The sequence below is a fragment of the Heterodontus francisci genome, chromosome 23 (assembly GCF_036365525.1).
Source record: "Heterodontus francisci isolate sHetFra1 chromosome 23, sHetFra1.hap1, whole genome shotgun sequence".
NCBI lineage: Eukaryota > Metazoa > Chordata > Chondrichthyes > Heterodontiformes > Heterodontidae > Heterodontus > Heterodontus francisci.
Window position 1 is genome coordinate 5,539,780 of NC_090393.1, and position 24,523 is coordinate 5,564,302.

General features: G+C 41.9%; 1 protein-coding gene across 4 annotated transcripts in view; it reads left to right on the forward strand.

Annotated features, from left to right (window-relative positions):
- The window catches only part of sfswap (splicing factor SWAP), a 122,760-nt gene that overhangs the window by 87,431 nt on the left and 10,806 nt on the right, over positions 1 to 24,523 (forward strand). For 3 of the 4 annotated variants that reach the window (XR_010977217.1, XM_068054591.1, XM_068054592.1), the window contains exons 14-17: positions 634 to 831; positions 4,294 to 4,541; positions 6,284 to 6,415; positions 10,799 to 10,987. Coding sequence is in view for 3 of the 4 variants with exons in the window: in XM_068054591.1 (XP_067910692.1) it covers positions 634 to 831; positions 4,294 to 4,541; positions 6,284 to 6,415; positions 10,799 to 10,987 (767 nt within the window). In the remaining variant the exon portion in view is untranslated. The remainder of the gene's footprint in view (positions 1 to 633; positions 832 to 4,293; positions 4,542 to 6,283; positions 6,416 to 10,798; positions 10,988 to 24,523) is intronic. The other variant, XM_068054593.1, reaches the window with a different exon arrangement.

Sequence of the window (24,523 nt, forward strand, 5' to 3'; positions counted from 1 at the left end):
TGCTTTATTTCAGATTTTCAACATATGATTCTTTTAATGTGGATTGAATATGGTCATCTTAGAAATGCACGACATGCTAACAGTAAATGGGTGTTACATCTGTACGTTGTGCACAATAAGTGATTGAGTTAACAGGATATGTTTTAATATTTTAACACCGTTTTTAATTGACTACATAGTAACACTGTCAGATACTTGTATTTTACGGATCAGGAATTGGACGGAATACAGGAGAATATGATGTGCCCTGCAACAAATCACATTGTAGGCTTTCATTTTTTTATCAGTCCATTTTAAAAAATATGATGTGTGAAATGACAAGGTTTGTTAATGCTAGTTGGAGACATTGCCAGAAAGCTGGCACATAACAAAAGTTGAATTTCTATTTTAAGCTATGAATCTGCTATATTTTTGCTTGAATTTAATTTGAAAATTACTTTTAACAAGCCTCCCTCTTATGTAAAATGATATTTAAGAATTCAGTAATCCTGTTTTATTTGATAAGTACTCAGTTAATTAAAGCTTTCATTTATGATTATCATCGTACATTATTTTAATAGAATTTACTATTCATTCACAAGAAACTTAACAAATACTTTGCACCAAAGTCCAAAACTCTCTATAATTGTTCAGATTGACAACATTGAAGTGTTTTCCACTAAATTTCATCAAAGACTCATCACAAAGATAAGTCCAGATGTGGGATGTCGGTCAACCCATCTAGCTCATCCTTCCATAGAAACCTGCCGTCCTCCTAATGCAAAATCTAACTGTCTCCTGAATGATTCCAGAGATTATACCTCTGCTACCCTACCCAGAAGATCAATTCAGGTATGAATCATTCTTTGCATAAGTTGCTGAATCCTGAACTTGCCTTTTACTGGTTTACACTTGTGTCCGCTCATGATGCAGATATGGTTCAAATTAAAATAATGTTGTGGTTTAACCGTTTCTGTTCAGCTTGTTATTTTGTACCAGAACAAAAATAATAAACAATTCATTTGCAATCTAATTTGATACATTTTAGTCTCTCATGCATTCACTTGTATTCAGAGTACAGTACCTGGTATCACAGGGAGTTGAGCTTAGTCATGTAACTGGGAAATTACTCTTAAGATTAGTAAAATTGCTGTACCTCGTGCCTCAAAAAGCAGTTTATCCCTACTCTGCTTTTTGTCTGTCCTTCATCCATGCTACTATATTATCCTCAACTTCATGACCCCTTATCTTGCGTCTTAACCTTTTGTGTGGAATCTTATTGAATGCCTTTTAGAAATCCAAGTATACTACATCTACTGGCTCCCCTTTACCCTACTAGTTACATCCTCAAAAAGCTCTAATAAATGGTCAAACATGATCTCCCTTTCATAAAACCATGTTGACTGATCATACTATGATTTTCTAAATGCATTATTAAGACTTCCTTAATAATGGTTTGCAGCATTTTCCCAATGACTAATGTCAGGCTAACTGCTGTAGTTCCCTGTTTTCTCCCTTCCCTCCTTTCTTGAATAGCGATGTTACACTTGTTAACTTCCAATCTACACTGAGAAATAATTGACTTTGCAATAATACCACTGAATTGCATTAGTAGTCATCACCTGTTGGGAAGCGATGGCTGGCACATTGCAAGTCACTCTGTGTAGCCCTGTCTACCACTCTGAAAGAGAACACGACCATCGTATAACTGATGAGGTTTGAAACTGAAAAATGACAGCTGCTGGAAGGCATTTCCTGGAGGTTGGATATGAGAACTTGTGAGCATATTCAGGGTTCAATGCCTACCATGATTGGGAGTCAGCTACTACTGAATCTCCTCACCTCTGACGTGGAATTGAGAAAGACTTGCATTTATATGGTGCCTTTCACAACCTCGATGTCTCAAAGCACTTTACAGTCAATGAAATATTTTTGAAGTGTAATGACTCTTGTAATGTAGGGAAATGTGGCAGCCAGATTGTGTAAAGCAACGTTCTGTCAACACCTGTGTGACAGTGACCAGATAATCTATTTGAGTGATGTTGATTGAGGGATAAAGATTGGCCAGGACACCACAGAGAACAAATCAGACACATGGAGCAGCATTTTCGTGGTAGGATGGAGCGGGAATCGAGGCAGGTGGGCCCGGAATTTCTCACCGCCAGCCAGTGTGCTGATTCCCTGGCACAGTCCAGACACCCAGCCATTTTCCAGGAGACTAGGCCGCCAGATCCACAATGGCTATCTGCCTGCAAGCGACGGGTAGCCGATTGAGTCAATTAAGGGGCCTATTAAGGCCCCTCTCCTGCACCAAGCAAGCAGGTTCCCTGCAGCAGCCGGATCATGGTCAGAGAAAGGCAGCCTCCAGGGGGCTGGGCAGGGAAAACGCAGGCTCCGGATTGCTTTTTAAAAACTCCACCCCCGCTGCTGTGGTCATTTTTACTTTTACAAATTTTACTCTCTCTCTGCAGCTCTTTCATTGCCAGAGGGCCTCCTATTGGCCCTCCAGTGTCGCAAGCCAGCCCGCCGTCCTTAATTGGATGGCGAGTGACCCTCTGGCTATTAATTGGCCAATCTTACAAAAATCATGTCAGCAACTATTCCCAGGCTGTTGCATTTGGTCCCGACCCCAAACGGAAAATCTGGCCCATGGGATTAGCACTGTGAAGAATGAACGCCAGCACAGTCCAGTAGGACCAAACGACCTGTTTCCATGTTATAATTTCTGTCTAATAGCATTCTTAGCACTGTGTCTTGATTGGCAGAAATGCTGGTCAGGGATAGGCCTATAAGATTAGCCCTCATGCTCCTATTTAGCCAATGTTATGCCCTCAGTGAGACCATTAATGTTAAAATATGAAATATGAACCCTCCAGACCAATTTAAAGAACTACATGACAAGAGTTCACATTTAAGACTTTTATTAGAACAGCTAAACTAAAAGAAATTCTTATTAACTAAATTACATAGATAGCTATTTTCTTTACTTCTTAAAACACTTGAAAACCTCACGCCACACTTAGATGTTATTCAGTCCTCTTTGATGGTGAAAGTTTTGCGGTTCAAAGTCACAAACTCTTCCCAGTTGCAGTGGGTTGAATCTCCAAGCACTTTCAACCTAGAAGTCCGTGAATTAGCCGAATCCTGGTGATCTTGTTGCTCTTTTCGATCTCCGTGAACCATGTCTTTCAAAACAGGTTCAAGTCTTCGCAGCCTTTTGCTGTATCAGTTTTCCTGAGAGCAGTTGTTCTCTCCCCAACCTGTCTCTCTCCCTTGAGGCTGCCACCACTGATTGCCTTTTCTTACAGCCTGCTCTGAGGCTGCAACTGCTCATTTCCTGTCTTACAGCCTGTCTGCCTTCAGAAAGTCTGTTAAACTTATCTGGAATCAAGAGCTCATTGTCCTTTTCCAGTGTACAAAGTCCAGAAGTCTGGTTTCAGCAGAGCCACCCGGGCTTGTCAATGTTTCCGGTTGTTAGCAGCTGCCATGTGCATTGGCGTCCTCAGAATCACTGACTTCTTGTTTATGATCATAAAGTCTGGGACGGTGAAACCCATTGTTCTTTAGGTGTTATACCCCTGCAGTCTCTGTTTTTTCAAACAAAAAGTCCTTGATCTGTGTTCTCTGTTGTCATGGTAACCAAGATTTCTGTCTGCTCTTTAAGCAGAGTTCATGTGAGGTTACCTGACTTCTCTGACTGAATCTTAAACTTTTAAAAATCACAATTTAAAAACATAATCATGTTACAAAGTCCAGCGCTCGTAGCACAAGGTTCAGTGCTTAGTTTAGATTTGCAGGATTATCATTTTCCTTGTATTGCACCCTTATCCTGTAGTAGTAACCTTTTATAAACAGCTGATCCAGACCACTGGTAATCCAGTTTATTAGAGCTGTCTATGCAACAGGCATCTGGTTGTGATAGAAACTTTATAACATCTTTTAATAGTTATACATATTATAATCACCTAAGCGTTAATTAACTACTTAGAGAGCACTTAGTTAAGCAAAGGGTCAGCAAAGTTAAAATGTTTCCACACTGTTCGATCTAGCTTTTGACAGCACACAGGAATAGCACATTAAGTTTTAGTTATTAGCCAGTTAGGGGTGGGAGCTAAGTCTCTTAAGTGTAGACTTTTTCAGATTGCAAAAGTTGGGTAATCTAAATATTATTTTGTTGGGGAGCTGTAAAATGTTTGATGTAGTTAGAAAGTCATGGATTTGAGTGCTACAGTTTGCTTAGGTGCAAAGGAGGAAAAAAAAACAACACTCATGTTTTGGAAGGAGTTCTAAAATTTAGCTCGCTCTCATCTGTAGGTTGCCAGTGAAATTTCTCAGAAAATTTCCTCCACAACAGAAGCCAAAACATCTCAGCCAATCTCGACAAAAAGTGTAAGATCTTCAAAAGAAAAAGAAAAGAAGAAAGAGAAGAAGCACAGGAAGAAGTCTCGCTCCAGATCTCGGTCACGTCCCAGATACCGATTGAGGTCGAGATCGAGGTCAAGGTCACGGTCTAAAGCAAAACACTCTCTGCCTAGTGCCTATAGAAGTGTCAGACATTCAAGGTGTGTTATTCATGTTATTAAATATTCTACCTTAACAGACGCTCAATTGATTATGTCTGTAGTAAAAGTAAATTTGCTATGTCAAACACTCCTTATTTGGGGATTGCCATTCTGCTGTGTCATTATATGAACAATGATGGACAGGTAAAGACCCTCTGCTCCATCCAGCCTGTCCCCCACGATTGTGATATCCTTGTGCATCACAATATCTGTGCACTCCACCCCATCCGAAACCATGTGATCTGAGAGAGACAAAAACCCGTTTAAAAACCCAGGCTAAATTGGGGGGAAAGATTTGTGAATTTCCTCTCTGACTTATCTACATGATTGAACCTAGTCCCCAGGAGCGCTGTCTCGCCCTTAATTCTATGTAGTACCTACCAGTTTGTAAGAGGTGATAACTGTCCCAGCCAGAAACATGTTTAGCTCTCACCTGAAGGAATTCAGTGAATCGGGATCATCACGTGAGATGGGAGCCTGTTCCAGAAGTCCACTATTCTCTGGGAAAGAACCACCTTCTGACATCTAAGTACAAAAGGTATAGAAAAGCTATGCCTACAGCTGCATCTTTTACCGCCAGATGGAGCTTCATAGACTCCAGAAGCTCTAGATCCCCATACCTACAGCATCACTAATGCAGTCTGAAGGAAATTTGCCTTGTCCTGGCTTCTTCTGTGAAATAGCATGGGACATGCACTAATATTCAGTCAACATTACCATTATTTCCTTCTGCTGACTCTTTCCATTTAATACTTTTCTAGTTACTCTACTATTTCTTTTACTTCAAAATCTTTTTTGATGCCTATTGGAAGAAAATTGGGCCGCACTATCCAACAGTCACAGCCTCTAAAAAGATAAGAAGGATGAGATGTTGTGTGGATTTTAGAAGTATTTATTTGTGCTGCATCTATAATATGTTAAAAGTCTTGCAGATCATCCAGGTTGTAGAAATATTGGAACAGCATTAGGCCATTCATCCTCTTGAGTCTCTTCATTCTGTTAGATCGTGATCTATAGCTTAACTCCATTTAACTGCCTTGGTTCCATATCCCTTCATAACAAAAACAACTTTGAAATTTTCAATTGAACCCCACCCTTGCCACTTATTGAGGAAAAAGTTCCAGATTTCCACTAACTACTCCTTGTGTGAAGGAGTGCTTCCTGACATCACCCTGAGCGACCCCACTCTCATTTCTCGTCCATGTTAAAATTGCAGCTACAATTCCTACTATTTAAACTGGGTACTGCAGGATTTTCTGTGCAACATTGAGCATGAAATATTGGTAATAGTTAACCAAATTCCCTGACTGACTTGCTTGCCCTTTCCCATTGCATATTTTAAAGCTGCTACTAAGAGGTGACCTGAAGCTGATAATAGTGTTGATGTCAGCTCCTGTGATGCCTTAAACAGGGAGTGTAGCAATTTGAGCTACAGTGTGGAGCTCTCCTACTTAATTAGGATGTTTAGATCTGGTGATTCACTATTGATCCAAAAATATGAATCACTCCGAGACCTTTTTTTTTATTCCAGTAATCTAGCTTGTTCGATTTAATTTACTTTCAGTAATTTTATAATATAAGAACAACTTGCATTTATATAGCACCTTCAACATAGAAAATCACCCCAAGGCACTTCACAGCGCATGAGGGGAAGCAAATGCTGAGCCAAAGAAGATAGAGAAAGGTACAACCAGTCAAGGACTTCTCTGTACTTAGTAAACCATTTTTTTTCTTGGTTGTAGGTCACGATCGCCTCATGAGAGAAGAGTTCAGTCTTCAGAAAGACGACGGGGTGAGAGAGATAGAGACCGAAATGTTCCCAGTGCCTACCGTGTTGGTAACAGCTCAGGCTTAAGTAGCAGAAAGAGATCACGGTATGTTTACCAAGTATCAGATTCTCCTAGGTAATATTCAGTTCCTAAATAGTGTGGATTCTGTCCAGTTGAGGACCTCATTGTACATGGGGATTATTTTCCATTTAAAGCTATTGTTTGCCTAACCATAATCCAATTGTTTACTTGGTTTGCTCTTTTAATTTGTATAATAATAAAATTTAATTTGTGTTTTATAATCTAATGGAAATATTTATATAAAGTTTTGTACAATAGGCTGCTATTAACTCGGGGTAAAACTTGGGAATCAATAGGAAATTGGCTGAAGGGTAGAAAACAGTCTGAACTTGATAGAGGACAGTTGTGTGTGCGATAAGGATGGGTACTGTTGGAATTACTGTCATGTACATTAACGAGTTGGATTCAGAAGCTGAATGCAAGCTGGTCATATTGGATGATGTCAATTTAGAAGGGACAGAGGAATATGGGGTGGCAGCTTGGAAACTATAATACAAGTTGAACAAAATGGTTGGTTGGTATGGTACCCTAGAGGTTGGGGTGCTACTCTAGCAACTCCTGAGGTTGAATGCAAATCCTACCATGGCAACATGTGTAATTGATTTCAATAAATCTAGTAATTTGTGGGCTGGCACCAGAAAAAAAAACTACCACAAAATTTGCAGATTTCCATTAAAACCCAACAGGTGCATTAGTGTCCTTCAGGGAAGAGAAGCTGCCACCTCTACCTGGTCTGGCCTGCATGTGACTCCATTTCCACGGTTGATTCCTAGTGCTCTCAGGGCAACTAAGGATGGGTACCAGTGTTGCCTACGTCCCAAGAACAAATGAAAGGTAGTTGAGCAGACATTCTACTTAATAAAGTTTGCACATGAGCACAAATATGGGCCACATGAATCATTCGTCCATTAATGAAGATTAAATAGCTAATGCTCTATCAATGAATAGAGTGTTGAACTATATAATCAAAGACAGGAGAAGCCATATTCAAATTATTCATTAATCTGTTCAGATAACATCTTGCGTACTATATCCAGTTCACCAACACAGAAGTGACGCTTTTAAACCCTAAATGCATTTGGGAGAAGTCACGAGACTGATCTCCAGCACCGGAGGACTGTGTTATGAGGGCAAAACTTTGTTGCTTATAAGCTACAGAAGATATATATTGTATAGGAAAAGTAAATCTGAACACAGTTTAAAACTAAACCGTGAAAGTAGGGCAAGATAGATACATGCAAATAAAGGACATGTTTAGGACTGATGTCAGAAAGTTCTCAAAAGAATGGAACATGGCAGGGTCACTGTAACAAAAGCCCTGGAAACATTCAGGAGACAGATGCCATGGGTAAGTTACAATGGGCTGAGTGGCATTCCTCATCTGTATATCCTGTACACTGTACTAGAACTGCTTTAAGTGTGCGTTTCCTCTGAAGGTTTGCTTTAAATAAGATTGACATAATGGAAGTAACATGAATGGGAGTCTGCACAGCAGTTTTACCTGCCTCCTTCAAGGCTGTGCAATTGTGTGATAAGTCCTGATTTCAACCAAGTAAATTAATAACAAAATTTGTTGATAAAATTAAGCTCATTTCCTTTGTTCACACAAGGATGATGTAAGGCATTTCCTTGTGAGCTTTGACAATATTTTACAAACTTGAATGTCAGAATTGTCTATTTTTCAATATGATGAAGGTTGATTGGGGAGATGGTTATAAATGAGGGAATAGGAGGTGGGTGTTTCAGAAGTATTATTGGATATGCCAGACCTATTGAAATTTAATCTGCTTTTCCCATTCCTCACAGTTTTATATATAAGAAGCTATTTCATTCATTATACTTGTGAAAGAAAAAAGAATAACATTTTCCCTTGTGCTGTTATTAGACTGTCAAAAATGTGAAATGGTGATGTAAATACTACCTCTGCTGTTTTATTTATTCAGCTTTCCATCCTAAAAAAAATGAGAATATGGGTAGATGTCTCGACAGTTCTTTATGCTTTTATCAATTTAAATTCACATTTATGCTTCCATCGAATGCTTGTCAATTGGCCTCAAATTTATTACAAAAAGAAGCTATATCTAAAGGTCGGTAAATTGCTTCAGGTTTTGCTTTGTGCCTAGTAGAGGAAAAGAAAGTACTTGAACTGCTTATACGGGAGCATTATGGTGGGTGCTTCAAGGTTTAAAATTTCAATATTGTATAATGGAATTCTTATTTGCAGTTGACTTGATCAAAAAAGTCTGAACACAATGTTTCTAATGCATTAAATGAAAAGTTACTCGGGCAAAATTATAAGCTTACCTGGTATTCAGTTAAATAGGTGGAAAATATAACTTTGCTCACAGTGAGCATTGTTTACGTATTTAAATTACCCGTTGAAAAGCAATTAACAGTTAGTTCATATGATTATGACTGAAATGTTCTTGATGCCTTTAGTTTTGATAATTTCATCTTCTAATTTGTTCTTCATGCATTGGATATATTTGGTTATCTCAAGGATCATCACTAGGAATGCCCATGCATTTTTGTCTTCTAAATATTGGTCTGAACCTTCAGGCAACTAATTGTCCTGAATGGCTTCTTCCCAAGACAGTCCTTTCGTTGAAACTAGGTTCAAGACTATCTTGGGTCTGAATTAAAAACAGAAAAAGCTGGAAACATTCAGCAGGTCAGGCAGCATCTATGGAGAGAGAAACAGAGTTAATGTTTCAAGTTGATTAATCTTTCATTAGAACTGGAAGAAGTTAGGAGGTTGACCAGTTTATAAGCAAGTACAGAGCCAGGGAAGGGGGGAGAGAAAAGAACAGGGAAGGTCTGTGTTTAGGTGGAAGGCATAAGTGAGTAAATGTTAAGAGGGACAATGGTGTAAGAGCCTGGTTGCCCTTCTAGAGGGCTCTTCTGTAGAATACTTCATTGATCTACTTTTTCACTAGATCATAGAATCTGATCTAAACCCTATCGTACAAATTTGGGCATGTGGCTAGCAATGTTAAAATGTAACCAGTTGCTTATTTGGATAATTCACTGTATGTTGTGTTGCTGAATGGGACCAACCAAGAATTTCCATTTCTCTGTTTGCTGAATTATTGTGACTCTAGTGGTGGGAGAATTAGAAAGAACAACTTGTGTTTATATACCATCTTTTTATGACCTCAGCACGCTGTAGAGTGTCTCACAGTCAATGTATATTGCCTTTGAAGTGTAGTCACTGTTTTAAAGGCCTGCTCGGGAATGCAATTGAAACCCAACCCGACCACATCCAACCCGGGCCCGAGTCTGCAGATCTGCAGTACTCTTTGATTGAAGACTTCTGGTTGATCAGCCTACTTCCCTTTCCCTCCCTGAGCAAAAGGCAGCACTGTGTCCGACCTGGCCCTAGCCCGAATGCTGGACCGGGAAGAGAGACCCGACCCGGACCCGATACGTGTGGTCAGGTTCGGGTTGGGTAGCCTTGCTCTACGCTGTTGTAATGTGGGCAAATGTGGCAGCCAGTTTGTGCACAGCAAGCTCCCACAGACAACATTCCATTAAGTGACCAATACATTTGATTTAGTGATGTTGGTTAAGGAATAAATATTGGCTACAGCACAAGGAGTGAGGGGGAGAGGCAGAGAGAAAGAGAGCACTTTGCACATCCCTAATTTTTAATTGTTCCACCTTGGCAATGGTGCCTTCAGCTTCCTAGACCACACAAGCTTCAGAATTCCCTACCTCGATGAATAGGGTGTTTTATATCCACGTGAGAGGGAAGGTGGGACCTCAGGTTCTGCTTTTCAGATGAGATGCTAAACTGACAGTGAAGCACTCCCTCAATACGACAACGAAGTGTTCACATAGATGATGTGCTCAACTTGCTGCATTAGGGCTTGAACCTGCAACCTTTAAACTGAGACGCGAGTGCTGCTACTGAGCCTTGGCTAACACCTAAATAATAGTGTCTTCCATTGGGTTAGGAAGTGATGAGTAACCTGAGCCCTCTTCTCGATCTCTACCCAGTGATCCCACGCGACAAATACACGTGTGTGATTTTAGTGACTGCAATATTAGAAATCAGATTTGATGTCTTTGATAGCCTGCGAGCAATAGTGTCATGGTGAGTATTCACTGGAGCATATTGGAGGGTTGTGGTGCTAATGAAACTACCCTTTCAGGAAAAGGCAGATGAAAATGAGAGAACTCAAAACACACGTGTTCATTATTTAATAGAGTATGCTTGATGGCAAGGAAAGTTGCATATGTGGGGTAAACGTCTTGGTGATTTACCTCATAGAATCATAGAAAGTTTAAGGCACAGGAAGAGGCCACTTGGCCCATGAGATAACTTTATACACTATATGCAGAAGACATGTTCATTCAGAAGTTGCTTTACTCATCTAGTGCTTTGCAAAAATGTGACTCATTCAGGTCTCCATATGAAAAGAAGAAGAAAAAGAGTTCAAAATCTCATCCTAAGTTAAAAGGAAAAGCTTTACGTTCACGCTCACGATCTTTATCACCGAAAAAGTCAAGTATAAAGTCTTCAGCAAGAAGTTCAGCACATTCTACCAGTTTGTCACCAGCAGAGAGCAGAGACTCCAGTCAGGATCATTCAAGGTGACACGTTCTTCATATCCTTATATACATAAACTAGATTTTAAATGAGCCACATTATTTAATTTATGATTTGGAAGTGCAGTGGCTGATGAACCACTATCAATACATACGATAAGCATACCTAAGTTTTTTTTCACAACTTTTTTAAACTACTCAGATGGAGCAGCATTGCTGCCAGGCAAGTTATAGTTGTGTGGACTGAAATACGGTGCAGCCTTGTCTCCCCCTCATTCCAGGCATGTGTGCTACAGTGTAAGTTGACTACACTGCTCTTCCAACTGACTGAGCAAGATGGAAAGAAATCGTATTGATTCCCTAATTAACTAAATGTGCATTTTTGCATCACTACTGAGAAATTAAATGTTTTTTTTTAAAACGATCAATTTATATGCTTGATCAAAGTTCAAATTCCTCCATGTTAACTCCAAATATAAAATAGGTTGTCATCCGGAATAAGGGAGAAAAACATTGGGAAATGAGTCCTTTAGGAGTTTTGTGCCATACAGGAGTCCTGTTGGTGATGTGGTCCTTGCTTATCCCCATTGTACTTGGAGCCTTACTGTGCAATTTTATCGGACTAGAAATCATTTCTGTTGGTGGATCGGAAAAAAAAGTTCATCTTACACTCAGTCATTCTTTCATGTTCATTTGGGTCAGTTTTATATTCTAGCACTTCACAATTTATTTTAACAAAGTTAATAAGGTCATAAATTTATAGGATTTTAGCTTCAGATGTCTGAACCCAGTTATTTTTGTGTTTTAAGTTCATTGGTTGAATTCTGCGTCGTTATGTCAATTCATGTTGGTTTGGCTTTGGTTGGCAATGTCAACAACTGGTTTTGAAATCTGTATGCCCAGCTAATGAGTCCTACCTAATGTCCAACAATGGAGATAAATTGTATTGTCTTCTAAAACTGCAGTATTTCTAGAGGTGCATAGACTACTTCAGGTTAAGTCGCAAGGGTTATAATTATGTAATTGAAAGAATGCTCCAATGCAGAAAATAGACATTTAGCCTATTCAGTCTGCGCTTTCGTTTTTCTCCACATGACCCACTGTTATGACCAGATGAGAAAGAAGTCCAGGGTTTCCTTTCAGCCTTCACCTGGTCTTACTGTAACAGGGTTTAATTTTAAACACACCGTGTTTTTAGCTGCCTCTTGGTGAATGCTTGTTCACCGCTTTCCAATTATAAGACAAAGAAACCAGCGCAAACCGGCTTTCTTAGGTTTAAAGAAGAAAAGTTGAAATTTATTAAACTTAAACTCTAACTCGGTTAACAGCTAAGAATACGCGACGCGCCCACGCTAGCATGCATACGCGATACACATATGCAAATAGAGACAGAAAAGAGCAGAAGAAATAAAGTGGAAAGGTTTGAGGCAATATCTGAAGAGTTGTTGTTGTTGCAGTTCTTCGAGCTCACTATAGAGTCCTTGATTGTAGGTAGATCTTGCTTTTTGTTGGGGCCCAGTGTTCTTAAACCTTGTTCGCTGTAGGAGACTTTGCTCTCTTGGGGTTCATGTGGATTCAGAGGCTTGTGAGAAAGAGTTGGGAGCAAACAGACAGGAGAGATCCTCTCCGTCCAGGAGCAAACAGACACTCTGAGTTCAAACTGTTAGTACAATTCAGAAAAACCCAGGTTGCCAAGCAGGTTAGTCATGTGACTAACTGGTCTGACCACGTCTTGGATTATATCACCTTAGCAGTCTCTGGAATGCTCCTCTTACAATACCTGGTGATCAATGTCCATTGTGGGTTGAATGTGTCAGGGAATAGTCCTTTGTCCTTCCAAGCACGATCTGTTAATATGCAAATGTCTTTTCCAAACACAGTTGATCTGTTTAACAAGTCATTTTACAGTGGCGCAGTGGTTAGCACTGCAGCCTCACAGCTCCAGCGACCCAGGTTCAATTCTGGGTACTGCCTGTGTGGAGTTTGCAAGTTCTCCCTGTGTCTGCGTGGGTTTCCTCCGGGTGCTCCGGTTTCCTCCCACAAGCCAAAAGACTTGCAGGTTGGTAGGCAAATTGGCCATTATAAATTGCCCCTAGCATAGGTAGGTGGTAGGGAAATATAGGGACAGGTGGGGATTTGGTAGGAATATGGGATTAGTGTAGGATTAGTATAAATGGGTGGTTGATGGTCGGCACAGACTCGGTGGGCCGAAGGGCCTGTTTCAGTGCTGTATCTCTAAACATAAACTAAACATAAACATTCACTCCAGTAACAGTTTAAAATCAATGTTCATGACAAAATTAATGTGCCTCATTCTTGGCCAGTGGGGGCCTACCATGACACCCACCCAGTCCAATCCATACTCCAGCTCATTCCCCATGCCCTTTAATGTTCCCCTCCTTTAATAAACTATCAAATTCCCTATAAAGGAATTTCTAATTCAACAACAGTTTGTGAGAGAGAAATCCACATTTCAGCTTCCATCTGTGGAATTGTTTTAACTTCCCTTTTTAATTAATTTGTGATTATCTTATACTTGTGCCGTTGTTATGTCTTGTTGACCAGCATCTTACTGAAAAACACAATAGGCACTTGTTCCAATTTGCTGCAATATTTAAGCGTCTTGGACCATTTTTCTACTGGTAAATGCTTTGTAAATGCAAATTTTGTTGCTGACATTTATCTTGAGTTTGGCTGAAAAACTGGCTTTTGGCTTACTCTTCAACGATGTAGATCGCAGTGCAAATATGTTGGCTGATGGAGGCACAAGAAAACTGGTAAGTTTACTATTCAACAAAATAGATAAATAACATAATAATGAGTAAACATGTTGGATATGTAATAAAAATAAAATAGGAAGGAAACAAAATGTTACTAAGACATCCTTTGAGTACAGAAGATTAAGGGAAGAATGGATCAAGCTGTTTAAAGGATTCGATAAGGTAGATGCAGAGAAGCTATATCCTCTGGTGGGATAATCAAGAACGATGGGACATAATCTCAACATTAGAGCTAGACTACTTTGGGAAATTAGAAGCACTTATTCACACACATGGTAGTAGAACTCTGGAATTCACCCCCCCACCCCCCAAAAAAAGAGGCTATGGATACTCAGACAATTGGAGCTTTCAAGACTGAGATTGATAGATTTCTGCTGGGTAAGGGTATTGAGATATGGAGCTTAAGAGTTGTGTAACAGAGCAGCCGTTATTTAGTTGAATGTTGGAGCAGGCTCAAGGGTTGAATGGTGTACTCCTAAGGCAACATGCAAGACTTTGAGTATATTAACTGGGCGGCACAGTGGCGCAGTGGTTAGCACCGCAGCCTCACAGCTCCAGGGACCCGGGTTCGATTCCGGGTACTGCCTGTGTGGAGTTTGCAAGTTCTCCCTGTGTCTGCGTGGGTTTTCTCCGGGTGCTCCGGTTTCCTCCCACAAGCCAAAAGACTTGCAGGTTGATAGGTAAATTGGCCATTATAAATTGCCCCTAGTATAGGTAGGTGGTAGGGAAATATAGGGACAGGTGGGGATGTGGTAGGAATATGGGATTAGTGTAGGATTAGTATAAATGGGTGGTTGATGTTCGGCACAGACTCGGTGGGCCGAAGGGCCTGTTTCAGTGCTGTATCTCTAATCTAATCTAATTTAACGCAGTAATAAAATGACTCATTGGATCTTTGCATTTCATAAAGATGTGTACTGATGAAACAGAACACTCTGCCTTTTAACTCCTCTTTCAATAAAAACTTGCAGCCCTACCATCACTGCCTATTGAATACTCAGTTTTTGCCTATCAGGAAGATTATTCTAGATATGAAGAGATGCTTTCTAATATCAGTACTGAACTTGCCTTTACCAAGGTGTTGCCTTGTTGCTCAATCCTGGCTGAAGTTGCAGTGGTGTTCTGGATTAACCTTTTCTGTTTCACTTACTTTGTTCAATAGCTTTATGCAGTCCCTTCTCATTAATCCTCCATTGAAGCATGGCAAGTCTTAGTTTTTCTAGCATTCCTCCAAATTCTGATAGTCAGAGTCTGCCTCATGGCCCTCCTCTGAATTACTTTCAGGACTTGGGTGTTTGCTGTTTCCTGTGTGCCTCAGTGACCAGCCACTGACTGCAGTACTTGAGGTGAGACCTGACCTGAGTACTATACGACTTCAGTATGACGGTGTAATAATCTACTGATGTGACAGTGTAGCTCAGCATTCCGCCTACTTCATTGTTGCTGCACAATGATTTGACTTGGAAACTGGAGTATCATTTCCAGATCTCTCTCTCTCTCTCTCCCCCTCTCCTGTCTATTTCATTAAGTATCTTTCACATTTTCCTTCCAAACTTGAATTTCAGTGTCGTCGTTCTGCTCACTGTCAAATTTTGTTTCAGCCCTTTTGTAGTTCCTTTGCTGCTGGTGTACTAAACATAGCTATGATATATAAATTTGACCAGCTTCTATTGCGTATCAGAATTGAAGTTGTTTATGTAGATTAGAATCGATAAAATTCTGATGGTTGGGTCTTTTTGCTGAGTGGATCTCTCCTTCTAAAGAGCACTCTGTAACTGGTACCTGTTGTTTCCTCTTGATAGGTTTTTATCCACCGCCAATATTTACCTGCATTATCAACTGTCTTAAGCATTAGGATGTGACGACCTCCAAAAAAAATCAAAGTAATTGATTAGATAGGATCTCCTTCTGAAACTGTGCTAGCTGCCATTTACCCGAGATTACTTTCAGGTAGATGACCCTTGTTTGTTCCTTGTTATATTATTCCACCAGTTATTGTTGCTATACCAATCGAGCTATAGCTTTCCAAGTTTGTTTTATTGCCTTTTCTTATTAAATGAGTGATGTGTTGGCTTGTTTCTAATCCAGTGAGACCTCACCTGCAATTATTCACTCCCTTGTGATATCAGCCAGCAGTGAGTAGGTTTGATCCCTGATCTCGCCCAGTAACCTTGGGAATATCTTCCATTGCAAGTTCTGCCAAAATCATTGAGTTTAGGTGTCGACCCTCATTTAGTGGGTGATGTGCTACTGTTGCCTCTTGCAGATACTTCCAGAAATGGATCATTTATGATTTTTACTTCATTCTCCGTTTCAATTCTGGTTACATCCTTAAGCATTCTCAATTCTCCTTTGATCATCTTGCTGTTTTAATACTAGAAGACATTCATACTGTTAAAGTTGGCTTCCACAGCATGTTCATTTTTAGTTTGCTCTTTGCCCATCTGATTACCATTTTTTTACATTTCTCTATTTTTCTTGTGGTTTGCTTCAATTTTCTTCTTGGAGACTTCATAATTTTTTAAACCCATTTAAGTTTGCATTTGTTTAGTCTGGTTATTGAATTTGTTTAACCAGTTTATCTTGGATTAAGTGAAATTTCATCATGTTATGGTTGCTGTTGTCTTGGGTGCCTCTGTTTCAATTCCCAGTCTGCCATCTGGCCTATGTACCATTACCAAGTACCTTTGGTATGGTAGCATAGTGGTTATGTTACTAGACTAGTAATCCAGAGGCCTGGATAATGCTCCAGAGACATGAGTTCAGATCCTACCATGGCAGCTGGGGGATTTTAAGTTTGGTTAATTAAATAAATCTGGAATTAAAAAGCTGGTAATAATTGTCTTACGCACCCATCTGGTTCATTATTGTCCTTCAGGGAGGGAAATCTAGCATCCTTGCACTCTGCCTTGTATGTGACTCCAGACCCACAATAACTCTTAGCTGACCTCTGAAATGGCCCAGCAAGCCACTCAGTTGTATCGAACCACTACAAAATAGACAAACAAGAATTTTTTTTAAATGGGCGAACCGTCTGGCATCAACCTAGGCACCGGCAATAATAAAGGCACACCTTGCCCAAAGATCTTGCAAAGTTCTCCTCACTAACATCTGGAGACTTGTGCCTAAATTGGGAGAGCTATTCCACAGACTAGTGAAACAACAGCCTGACATAATCATACATTGCAGCCAATGTCCCAGACTCCCCTATCATCCCATGTCTTGCCTCATCCCAACGGCAAGACAGACCCACCAGAGGTGGTGGTGGTACAGTGGTATACAGTAGGGAGAGAATGGCCCTGGAAACCTTCAACGTTGACTCTGGACGCTATGAAGTCTCAAGGCATCAAGTCAAACATGGACAAGGAAACCTGCTATTTACCACCTACCCACCTCCCTCAGCTGATTAATCTGTACTCCTCCATGTTGAACATCACTTGCTTAGTAGCAAGGGCACAGAATGTATTCTGGATGGGAGGCTTCACTGTCCATCATCAAGAGTGGCTCAGTGGCACCACTACGGACCGAGTAGGCCAAGTCCTGAAGGACATATCTGCCAGACTGGGCCTGCGGCAGGTGGTGAGAACACCAATGTAAAGGAAAAACTGACTTGACCTCGTCCTCACCAGCCTACCTGTCGCAGATTTATCTATCCACAACAGTATTGGTAGGAGTGTACAGACTTTGTGGAGACAAAGTCCTGACATTACTGAAGCTATCCATGTTGTATGGCATCTTGCTAAATGGGATGGATTCAGAACAGATCTGGCAGCTCAAAACTGAGTATCCATGTGGTGCTGTGGGCCATCAGAGCAGCAGAATCGTATTCCACCACAATCTGTAACCTCATAGCCTTGCATATCCCTCATTCAACTATTACTATCAAACCAGGCGATCAACCATGGTTCAAAAAGGAATGTAGGAGAGCATGCCAGGAGCAGCACCAAGCATAGCTAAAATGAGGTGCCAGTCTGGTGAAGTAACGAAGCAGGACGACATGCATGCTAAACAGTGGAAGCGGCATTATATAGATAGAGCTAAGCGATCCCACAACTAATGGATCAAATCAAAGCTCTGCAATCCTACCATATCCAGTCATGAATGGTGGTGGACAATTAAACAGTTTATGGGAGGAGGAGGCTGTGCGAACATCCCCACCCTCAATGATGGTGGAGCCCAGCAAGTCAGTGCAAAAGACAAGGCTGAAGCATTTGCAGCCAGAAGTGGCAAGTGGATGATCCATCTCAGCCTCCTCCTGAGGTCCCCACCATCATAGATGCCAGTCTTCAGCCAATTCAGTTCACTGTGTGATATCAAGAAATGGCTGAGTGCACTGAATACAGCAAAGGCTATGGGACCCAACAACATCCCGACTAGTGCTGCAGACCAGCCACATCTTTAGCCAAGCTACTCCAGAAGCGCAACAGCATCTACCCAACAAATTGGAAAATTGCTCAGGTATTTCCCGTCCACAATAAGGAGGACAGATTCAATCCAGCAGTTAACCGCCCCATCAGTCTACTCTCAATCATTGGCGAAGTGACAGTAGGTGTCATCAACAGTGCCATCAAGCAGCACTTTACCGATGCTTAGTTTGCATTTCACCAGGACCATTCAGCTCCACACCTCATTACATCCTTGGTCCAAACATGGACAAAAGAGCTGAATTCCTGAGGTGAGAGTCACTGCCTTTGACATCAAGGCAGCATTTGACTGAGGGTGGCATCAAGGCATCTAGTAAAATTGAAGTCAATGGGAATCAGTGGGAAAGCTCTCCACTAGTTGGAGTCGTACGTAACACAAAGGAAGATGGTTGTGGTTGCTGGAGGCCGATCATCTCAACCCCAGGACATTGCTGCAGGAGTTCCTCAGGATAGTGTCCTACATTCAAACACTTTCAGCTGTTTCATCAATGACCTTCCCTCCATCATGAGGTCATTAGTGAGGATGTTCACTGATGATTGTACAATGTTCAATACCATTCGCAACTCCTCAAGCAGTCATTGCGCTCATGCAGCAAGACCAGGACAACATGCAGGCTTACCAGTAACCAAAAACTTAACTGGATGAGCTATTTAAATGTTGTGGCTACCAGAGCAGGTCAGAGGCTTGATATTCTGTGGTGAGTAACTCATCTCCTGACTCCCCAGAGCCTGTCCTCTATCCACAAGGCACAAGTCAGGAGTCTGATGGAAAACTCTCCACTTCCCTGGATGAGTGCAGCTCCAGTAATACTCGAGATATTCAACACCATCCAGGGCAATGCAGCCAGTTGGTTGGTCCGTCATCCACCACCTTAAGTATTCACCACCGGTGCACCATATCTGCAGTGCGTACCATTGACACGATGCACTGCAGCAACTCACCAAGGCTTCTTCACCTTCCAAACCCACGACCTCTACCACCGACAAGAACCAGCGCAGCTGACGCATGGGAACACCACCACCTGCATGTTCCCCTCCAAGTCATACACCATCCTGACCTGGAACTATATCGCCGTTCTTTCACTCTTGCTGGGTCAAAATCTTGGAATGCCCTTCCTGTGGGTGTACTGACACCATATGGACTGCAGCAGCTCAAGAAGGCAGCTCACCACTACCTTCTCAAGGGCAGTTAGGGATAGGCAATAAATGCTGGCTTTGCCAGTGACGTCCACATGCCATGAAGAATTGAAGAAAAGATCAACATGTGCGTTGCCTTTCATTTTAACTGTTGTGTGCTGTATCTGAAATATTATTGTTAATAGGTGATTCTTCAGCTTCACCACATAGTGAACTGAAACCATTTTTTTTAAATAACCGGTCTGGAGCTGGGTTACTTTGTGGAAATGACAATCCTGCTTTTAATGCTGTTACATTGTCGACTCTTATTTTGATCTTAGTGAGATCCTTGTCCTAGTGGTATATGTGTCTTGTGCTTAGTATTCAGATAGGGCAATTTTAAAGCCATATCAATTTATGCCTGAAATTTTTCTGAATTTTAACTATCTCAGGAAATTATGATGTAATTTTTACCAACTACACATTTCCTGTTTGGAATGGCAGTGTTAATTTGCTAGTTTGCAAAAGTTAATGTCCTATCAGTGATGAATTGAAAATTTCTACTAAGGTAGGTTGGTATTTATATTTGCTAACAAAGTTACTTTTGTTTTTTTTTTATTCATTCATGGGATGTGGGCGTCACTGGCCAGGCCAGCATTTATTGCCCATCCCTAATTGCCCTTGAGAAGGTGATGGTGAGCTGCCTTCTTGAACTGCTGCAGTCCATTTTGGGTAGGTATACCCACAGTGCCGTTAGGAAGGGAGTTCCAGGATTTTGACCCAGCGACAGTGAAGGAATGGCAATATGGTTCCAAGTCAGGATGGTGTGTGACTTGGAGGGGAACTTGCAGGTGGTGGTGTTCCCATGTATTTGCTGCCCTTGTCCTTCTAGTTGGTAGAGGTCACGGGTTTGGAAGGTGCTGTCTGAGGAGCCTTGGTGTGTTGCTGCAGTAGATGGTACACACTGCTGCCACCGTGCGTTGGTGGTGGAGGCAATGAATGTTTGTGGATGGGGTGCAATCAAGCCGGGCTGCTTTGTCCTGCATGGTGTCTAGCTTCTTGAGTGTTGTTGGAGCTGCACCCATCCAGGCAAGTGGAGTGTACTCCATCACACTCCTGACTTGTGCCTTGTAGATGGTGGACAGGCTTTGGGGAGTCAGGAGGTGAGTTACTCGCCTCAGGATTCCTAGCCTCTGACCTGCTCTTGTAGCCACGGTATTTATATGGCTACTCCAGTTCAGTTTCTGGTCAATGGTAGCCCCTAGGATGTTGATGGGGGATTCAGCGATGTTAATGCTGTTGAATGTCATGGGGAGATGGTTAGATTCTCTCTTGTTGGAGATGGTCATTGCCTGGCACTTGTGAGGCGCGAATGTTACTTGCCACTTATCAGCCCAAGCCTGGATATTGTCCAAGTCTTGCTGCATTTCTACACGGACTGCTTCAGTATCTGAGGAGTCACGAATGGTGCTGAACATTGTGCAATCATCAGCGAACATCCCCACTTCTGACCTTATGATTGAAGGAAGGTCATTGATGAAGCAGCTGAAGATGGTTGGGCCTAGGACACTACCCTGAGGAACTCCTGCAGTGATGTCCTGGAGCTCAGATGATTGACCTCCAACAACCACAACCATCTTCCTTTGCGCTAGGTATGATTCCCATTGACCCTAGTTTTGCTAGGGCTCCTTGATGCCATACTCAGTCAAATGCTACCTCGATGTCAAGGGCAGTCACTCTCACCTCACCTCTTGAGTTCAGCTCTTTTGTCCATGTTTGAACCAAGGCTGTAATGAGGTCAGGAGCTGAGTGGCCGTGGCGGAACCCAAACTGAGCGTCACTGAGCAGGTTATTGCGAAGCAAGTGCCGCTTGATGGCGCCGTTGATGACATCTTCCATCACTGATGATTGAGAGTAGGCTGATGGGGTGGTAATTGGCCGGGTTGGACTTGTCCTGCTTTTTGTGTACAGGACATACCTGGGCAATTTTCCACATTGCCGGGTAGATGCCAGTGTTGTAGCTGTACTGGAACAGCTTGGCTAGGGGCGCGGCAAGTTCTGGAGCACAAGTCTTCAGTACTATTGCCGGAATATTGTCAGGGCCCATAGCTTTTGCAGTATCCAGTGTCTTCAGTCGTTTCTTGATATCACGCGGAGTGAATCTAATTGGCTGAAGTCTGGCATCTGTGCTGGGGATTTCAGGAGGAGGCCGAGATGGATCATCAACTCGGCACTTCTGGCTGAAGATTGTTGCAAATGCTTCAGCCTTATCTTTTGCACTGATGTGCTGGGCTCCCCCATCATTGAGGATGGGGATATTTGTGGAGCCACCTCCTCTAGTTAGTTGTTTAATTGTCCACCACAATTCAAGACTGGATGTGGCAGGACTGCAGCGCTTAGATCCGATCCGTTGGTTATGGGATCGCTTAGCTCTGTCTATTGCATACTGCTTAAGCAGTTTGGCATGCAAGTAGTCCTGGGTTATAGCTTCACCAGGTTGACACCTCATTTTGAGGTATGCCTGGTGCTGCTCTTGGCATGCCCTCCTGCACTCTTCATTAAACCAGGGTTGGTCTCCTGGCTTGATGGTAATGGTAGAGTGGGGGATATGCCGGGCCATGAGGTTACAGATTGTGGTTGAGTACAATTCTGCTGCTGCTGATGGCCCACAGCGCCTCATGGATGCCCAGTTTTGCATTGCTAGATCTGTTCGAAATCTATCCCATTTAGCACGGTGATAGTGCCACACAACACGATGGACGGTACCCTCAATGTGAAGGCGGGATTTCGTCTCCACAAGGACTATGCGGTGGTCACTCCTATCAATACTGTCATGGACAGAAGCATCTGCGGCAGGCAGATTGGTGAGGACGAGGTCAAGTATGTTTTTCCCTTGTGTTTGTTCCCCCACCACCTGCCGCAGACCCAGTCTAGCAGCTATGTCGTTTAGGGCTCGGCCAGTAGTGGTGCTACCGAGCCACTCTTGGTGATGGACATTAATGTCCCCCACCCAGAGTACATTTTGTGCCCTTGCCACCCTCAGTGCTTCCTCCAAGTGGTGTTCAACATGGAGGAGTACTGAGTCATCAGCTGAGGGAGGGCGGTAGGTGGTAATCAGTAGGAGGTTACCTTGCCCATGTTTGACCTGATGCCATGAGACTTCATGGGGTCTGGAGTCGATGTTGAGGACTCCCAGGGCAACTCCCTCCCTGCTGTATACCACTGTGCCACCACCTCTGGTTGGTCTGTCCTGCCGGTGGGTCAGGACATACCCAGGGATGGTGATGGCAGCGTCTGGGGCATTGTCTGTAAGGTATGATTCCGTGAGTATGACTATGTCAGGCTGTTGCTTGACTAGTCTGTGGGACAGCTCTCCCAACTTTGGCACAAGCCCCCAGATGTTAGTAAGGAGGACTTTGCAGGGTTGACAGGGCTAGGTTTGCCGTTGTCGTTTTTTAGGTCGATGCCGGGTGGTCCGTCCGGTTTCATTCCTTTTTATTGACTTTATCGCGGTTAGGTACAACTGAGTGGCTTGCTAGGCCATTTCAGAGGGCATGTTAGAGTTAAGCACATTGCTGTGGGTCTGGAGTCACATGTAGGCCAGACCAGTTAAGGACAGCAGATTTCCTTCCCTAAAGGACATTAGTGAACCAGATGGGTTTTTACAACAATCGACAATGGTTTCATGGCCATCATTAGAGTAGCTTCTAATTCCAGATTTATTAATTAAATTCATATTCCATTTTCTGCTGTGGTGGGATTCGAACCCATGTCCCCAGAGAAATACCCTGGGTCTAGTCCAGTGATGATACCATTACGCCACCACCTACCTGTTTGGCATATTACAGCTTAAACCTGGCTATTCAAACCAGTGAATACCCTGGTCTTGCTATATATACTCTAGTCTGGTCTCAAGATTTGATTGTGCCTTTCTGTATTCTTTACTACTTCAGCATAGTTCGTGATGATGTGTTGAGAGTATGAGATGATCATATGACCAGTATGGCTCCTGTATGGTAAACTTTTAAAGGTGTCTTCCTGTTCCCTTACTGCAGCCCCCAAGTTCTAGATAACTTACGGTCCTTGCTTTGCTGAAGTTGCACTGCTTCTTGGTTGAGGAAAACCTAAATCTATAGTAGCTAGTCTAACATTGCCCTGGTAGAAGTTGATAACAGTAATTGGATTTTACAACACTAAGCTTGCCCTTAACTAATATTACTGTGCAGCAGAATCTCAGCTTTCCAGCTGCCCAAATACGATCTCTTGAGGGTAAATAGCTTTTAAGTAGATTCTGCAAAATGGCTGGAGGGTGATTGTTTTATTAGCAAGACAGTTGTGCCAAATGAAAAAGAGACTTAACAGTTTCTCCATATTCATATTTTTTTCACATCTTTTAAGACTGGAAAATGAATGAAATCACTTGGTAATATCAGCAATAGTTAAATGTTTATTTTTTGAAAATTATATTTGCACATCGGTGTTTTAGGGTAGAATAATAGGCAGACATTTGGTTGGAAAAATCTGATAAATTAATGCTTCTATTTTACTCTAGTCCATGTGAACTTGCGTTGCTATGATTGCATCTTTTGTACTTCTCTTGACTGGCATGCCCATGCATACATCCAGCATGGTAATGAGGGGTGCAACTCACTGCCACAGTGCATTTCGAGGTGTGCCATCCCTAGATATAATCTCACCTACTAGCTCCAGTGTGGCAGCTTGGAGCTGGCTATTTCATATGTGAAAGTATTTGTAACACTTATTTGAATGTGTGAATGGCTCAGGTTATTGTCTCCCTTGCCTTCTGGAAATGTGCTTTCTGCAGGTTCTGATTATGTCATTTTCTGAGTATAGCAGGAACATTAGGTAACAACTATGCTTTAAGAATAAGGTGAACATTTGATAAATTCAAATTTTGGACTTCATTATGACGTCTGTTGGATTTGTACACAACTGCTACTAAAATATGGTCTTCAGTAACGCAAACAGTTTTTGAGTTTGTCATAAAGATAAATAAAAGAATACATGGTCAGTGCCATTTGACCCTTTTGAAACTTATTACAAATTTTTTTATAAACAGCCTGTGCAAATTGAACATTGCTAACCTCTCAGGGATGCTGTGTGTTCAGGTCACATTGATTATAGTTACTGTCCAGTCAGCAACGAACTCTCATTGACATTGTCTCGTCCAGTCCACTATTTAGTTAAGTATTGTATTTGATGATCCCATGACATGTTAAGCAGGTTATACAGTGCTGAGT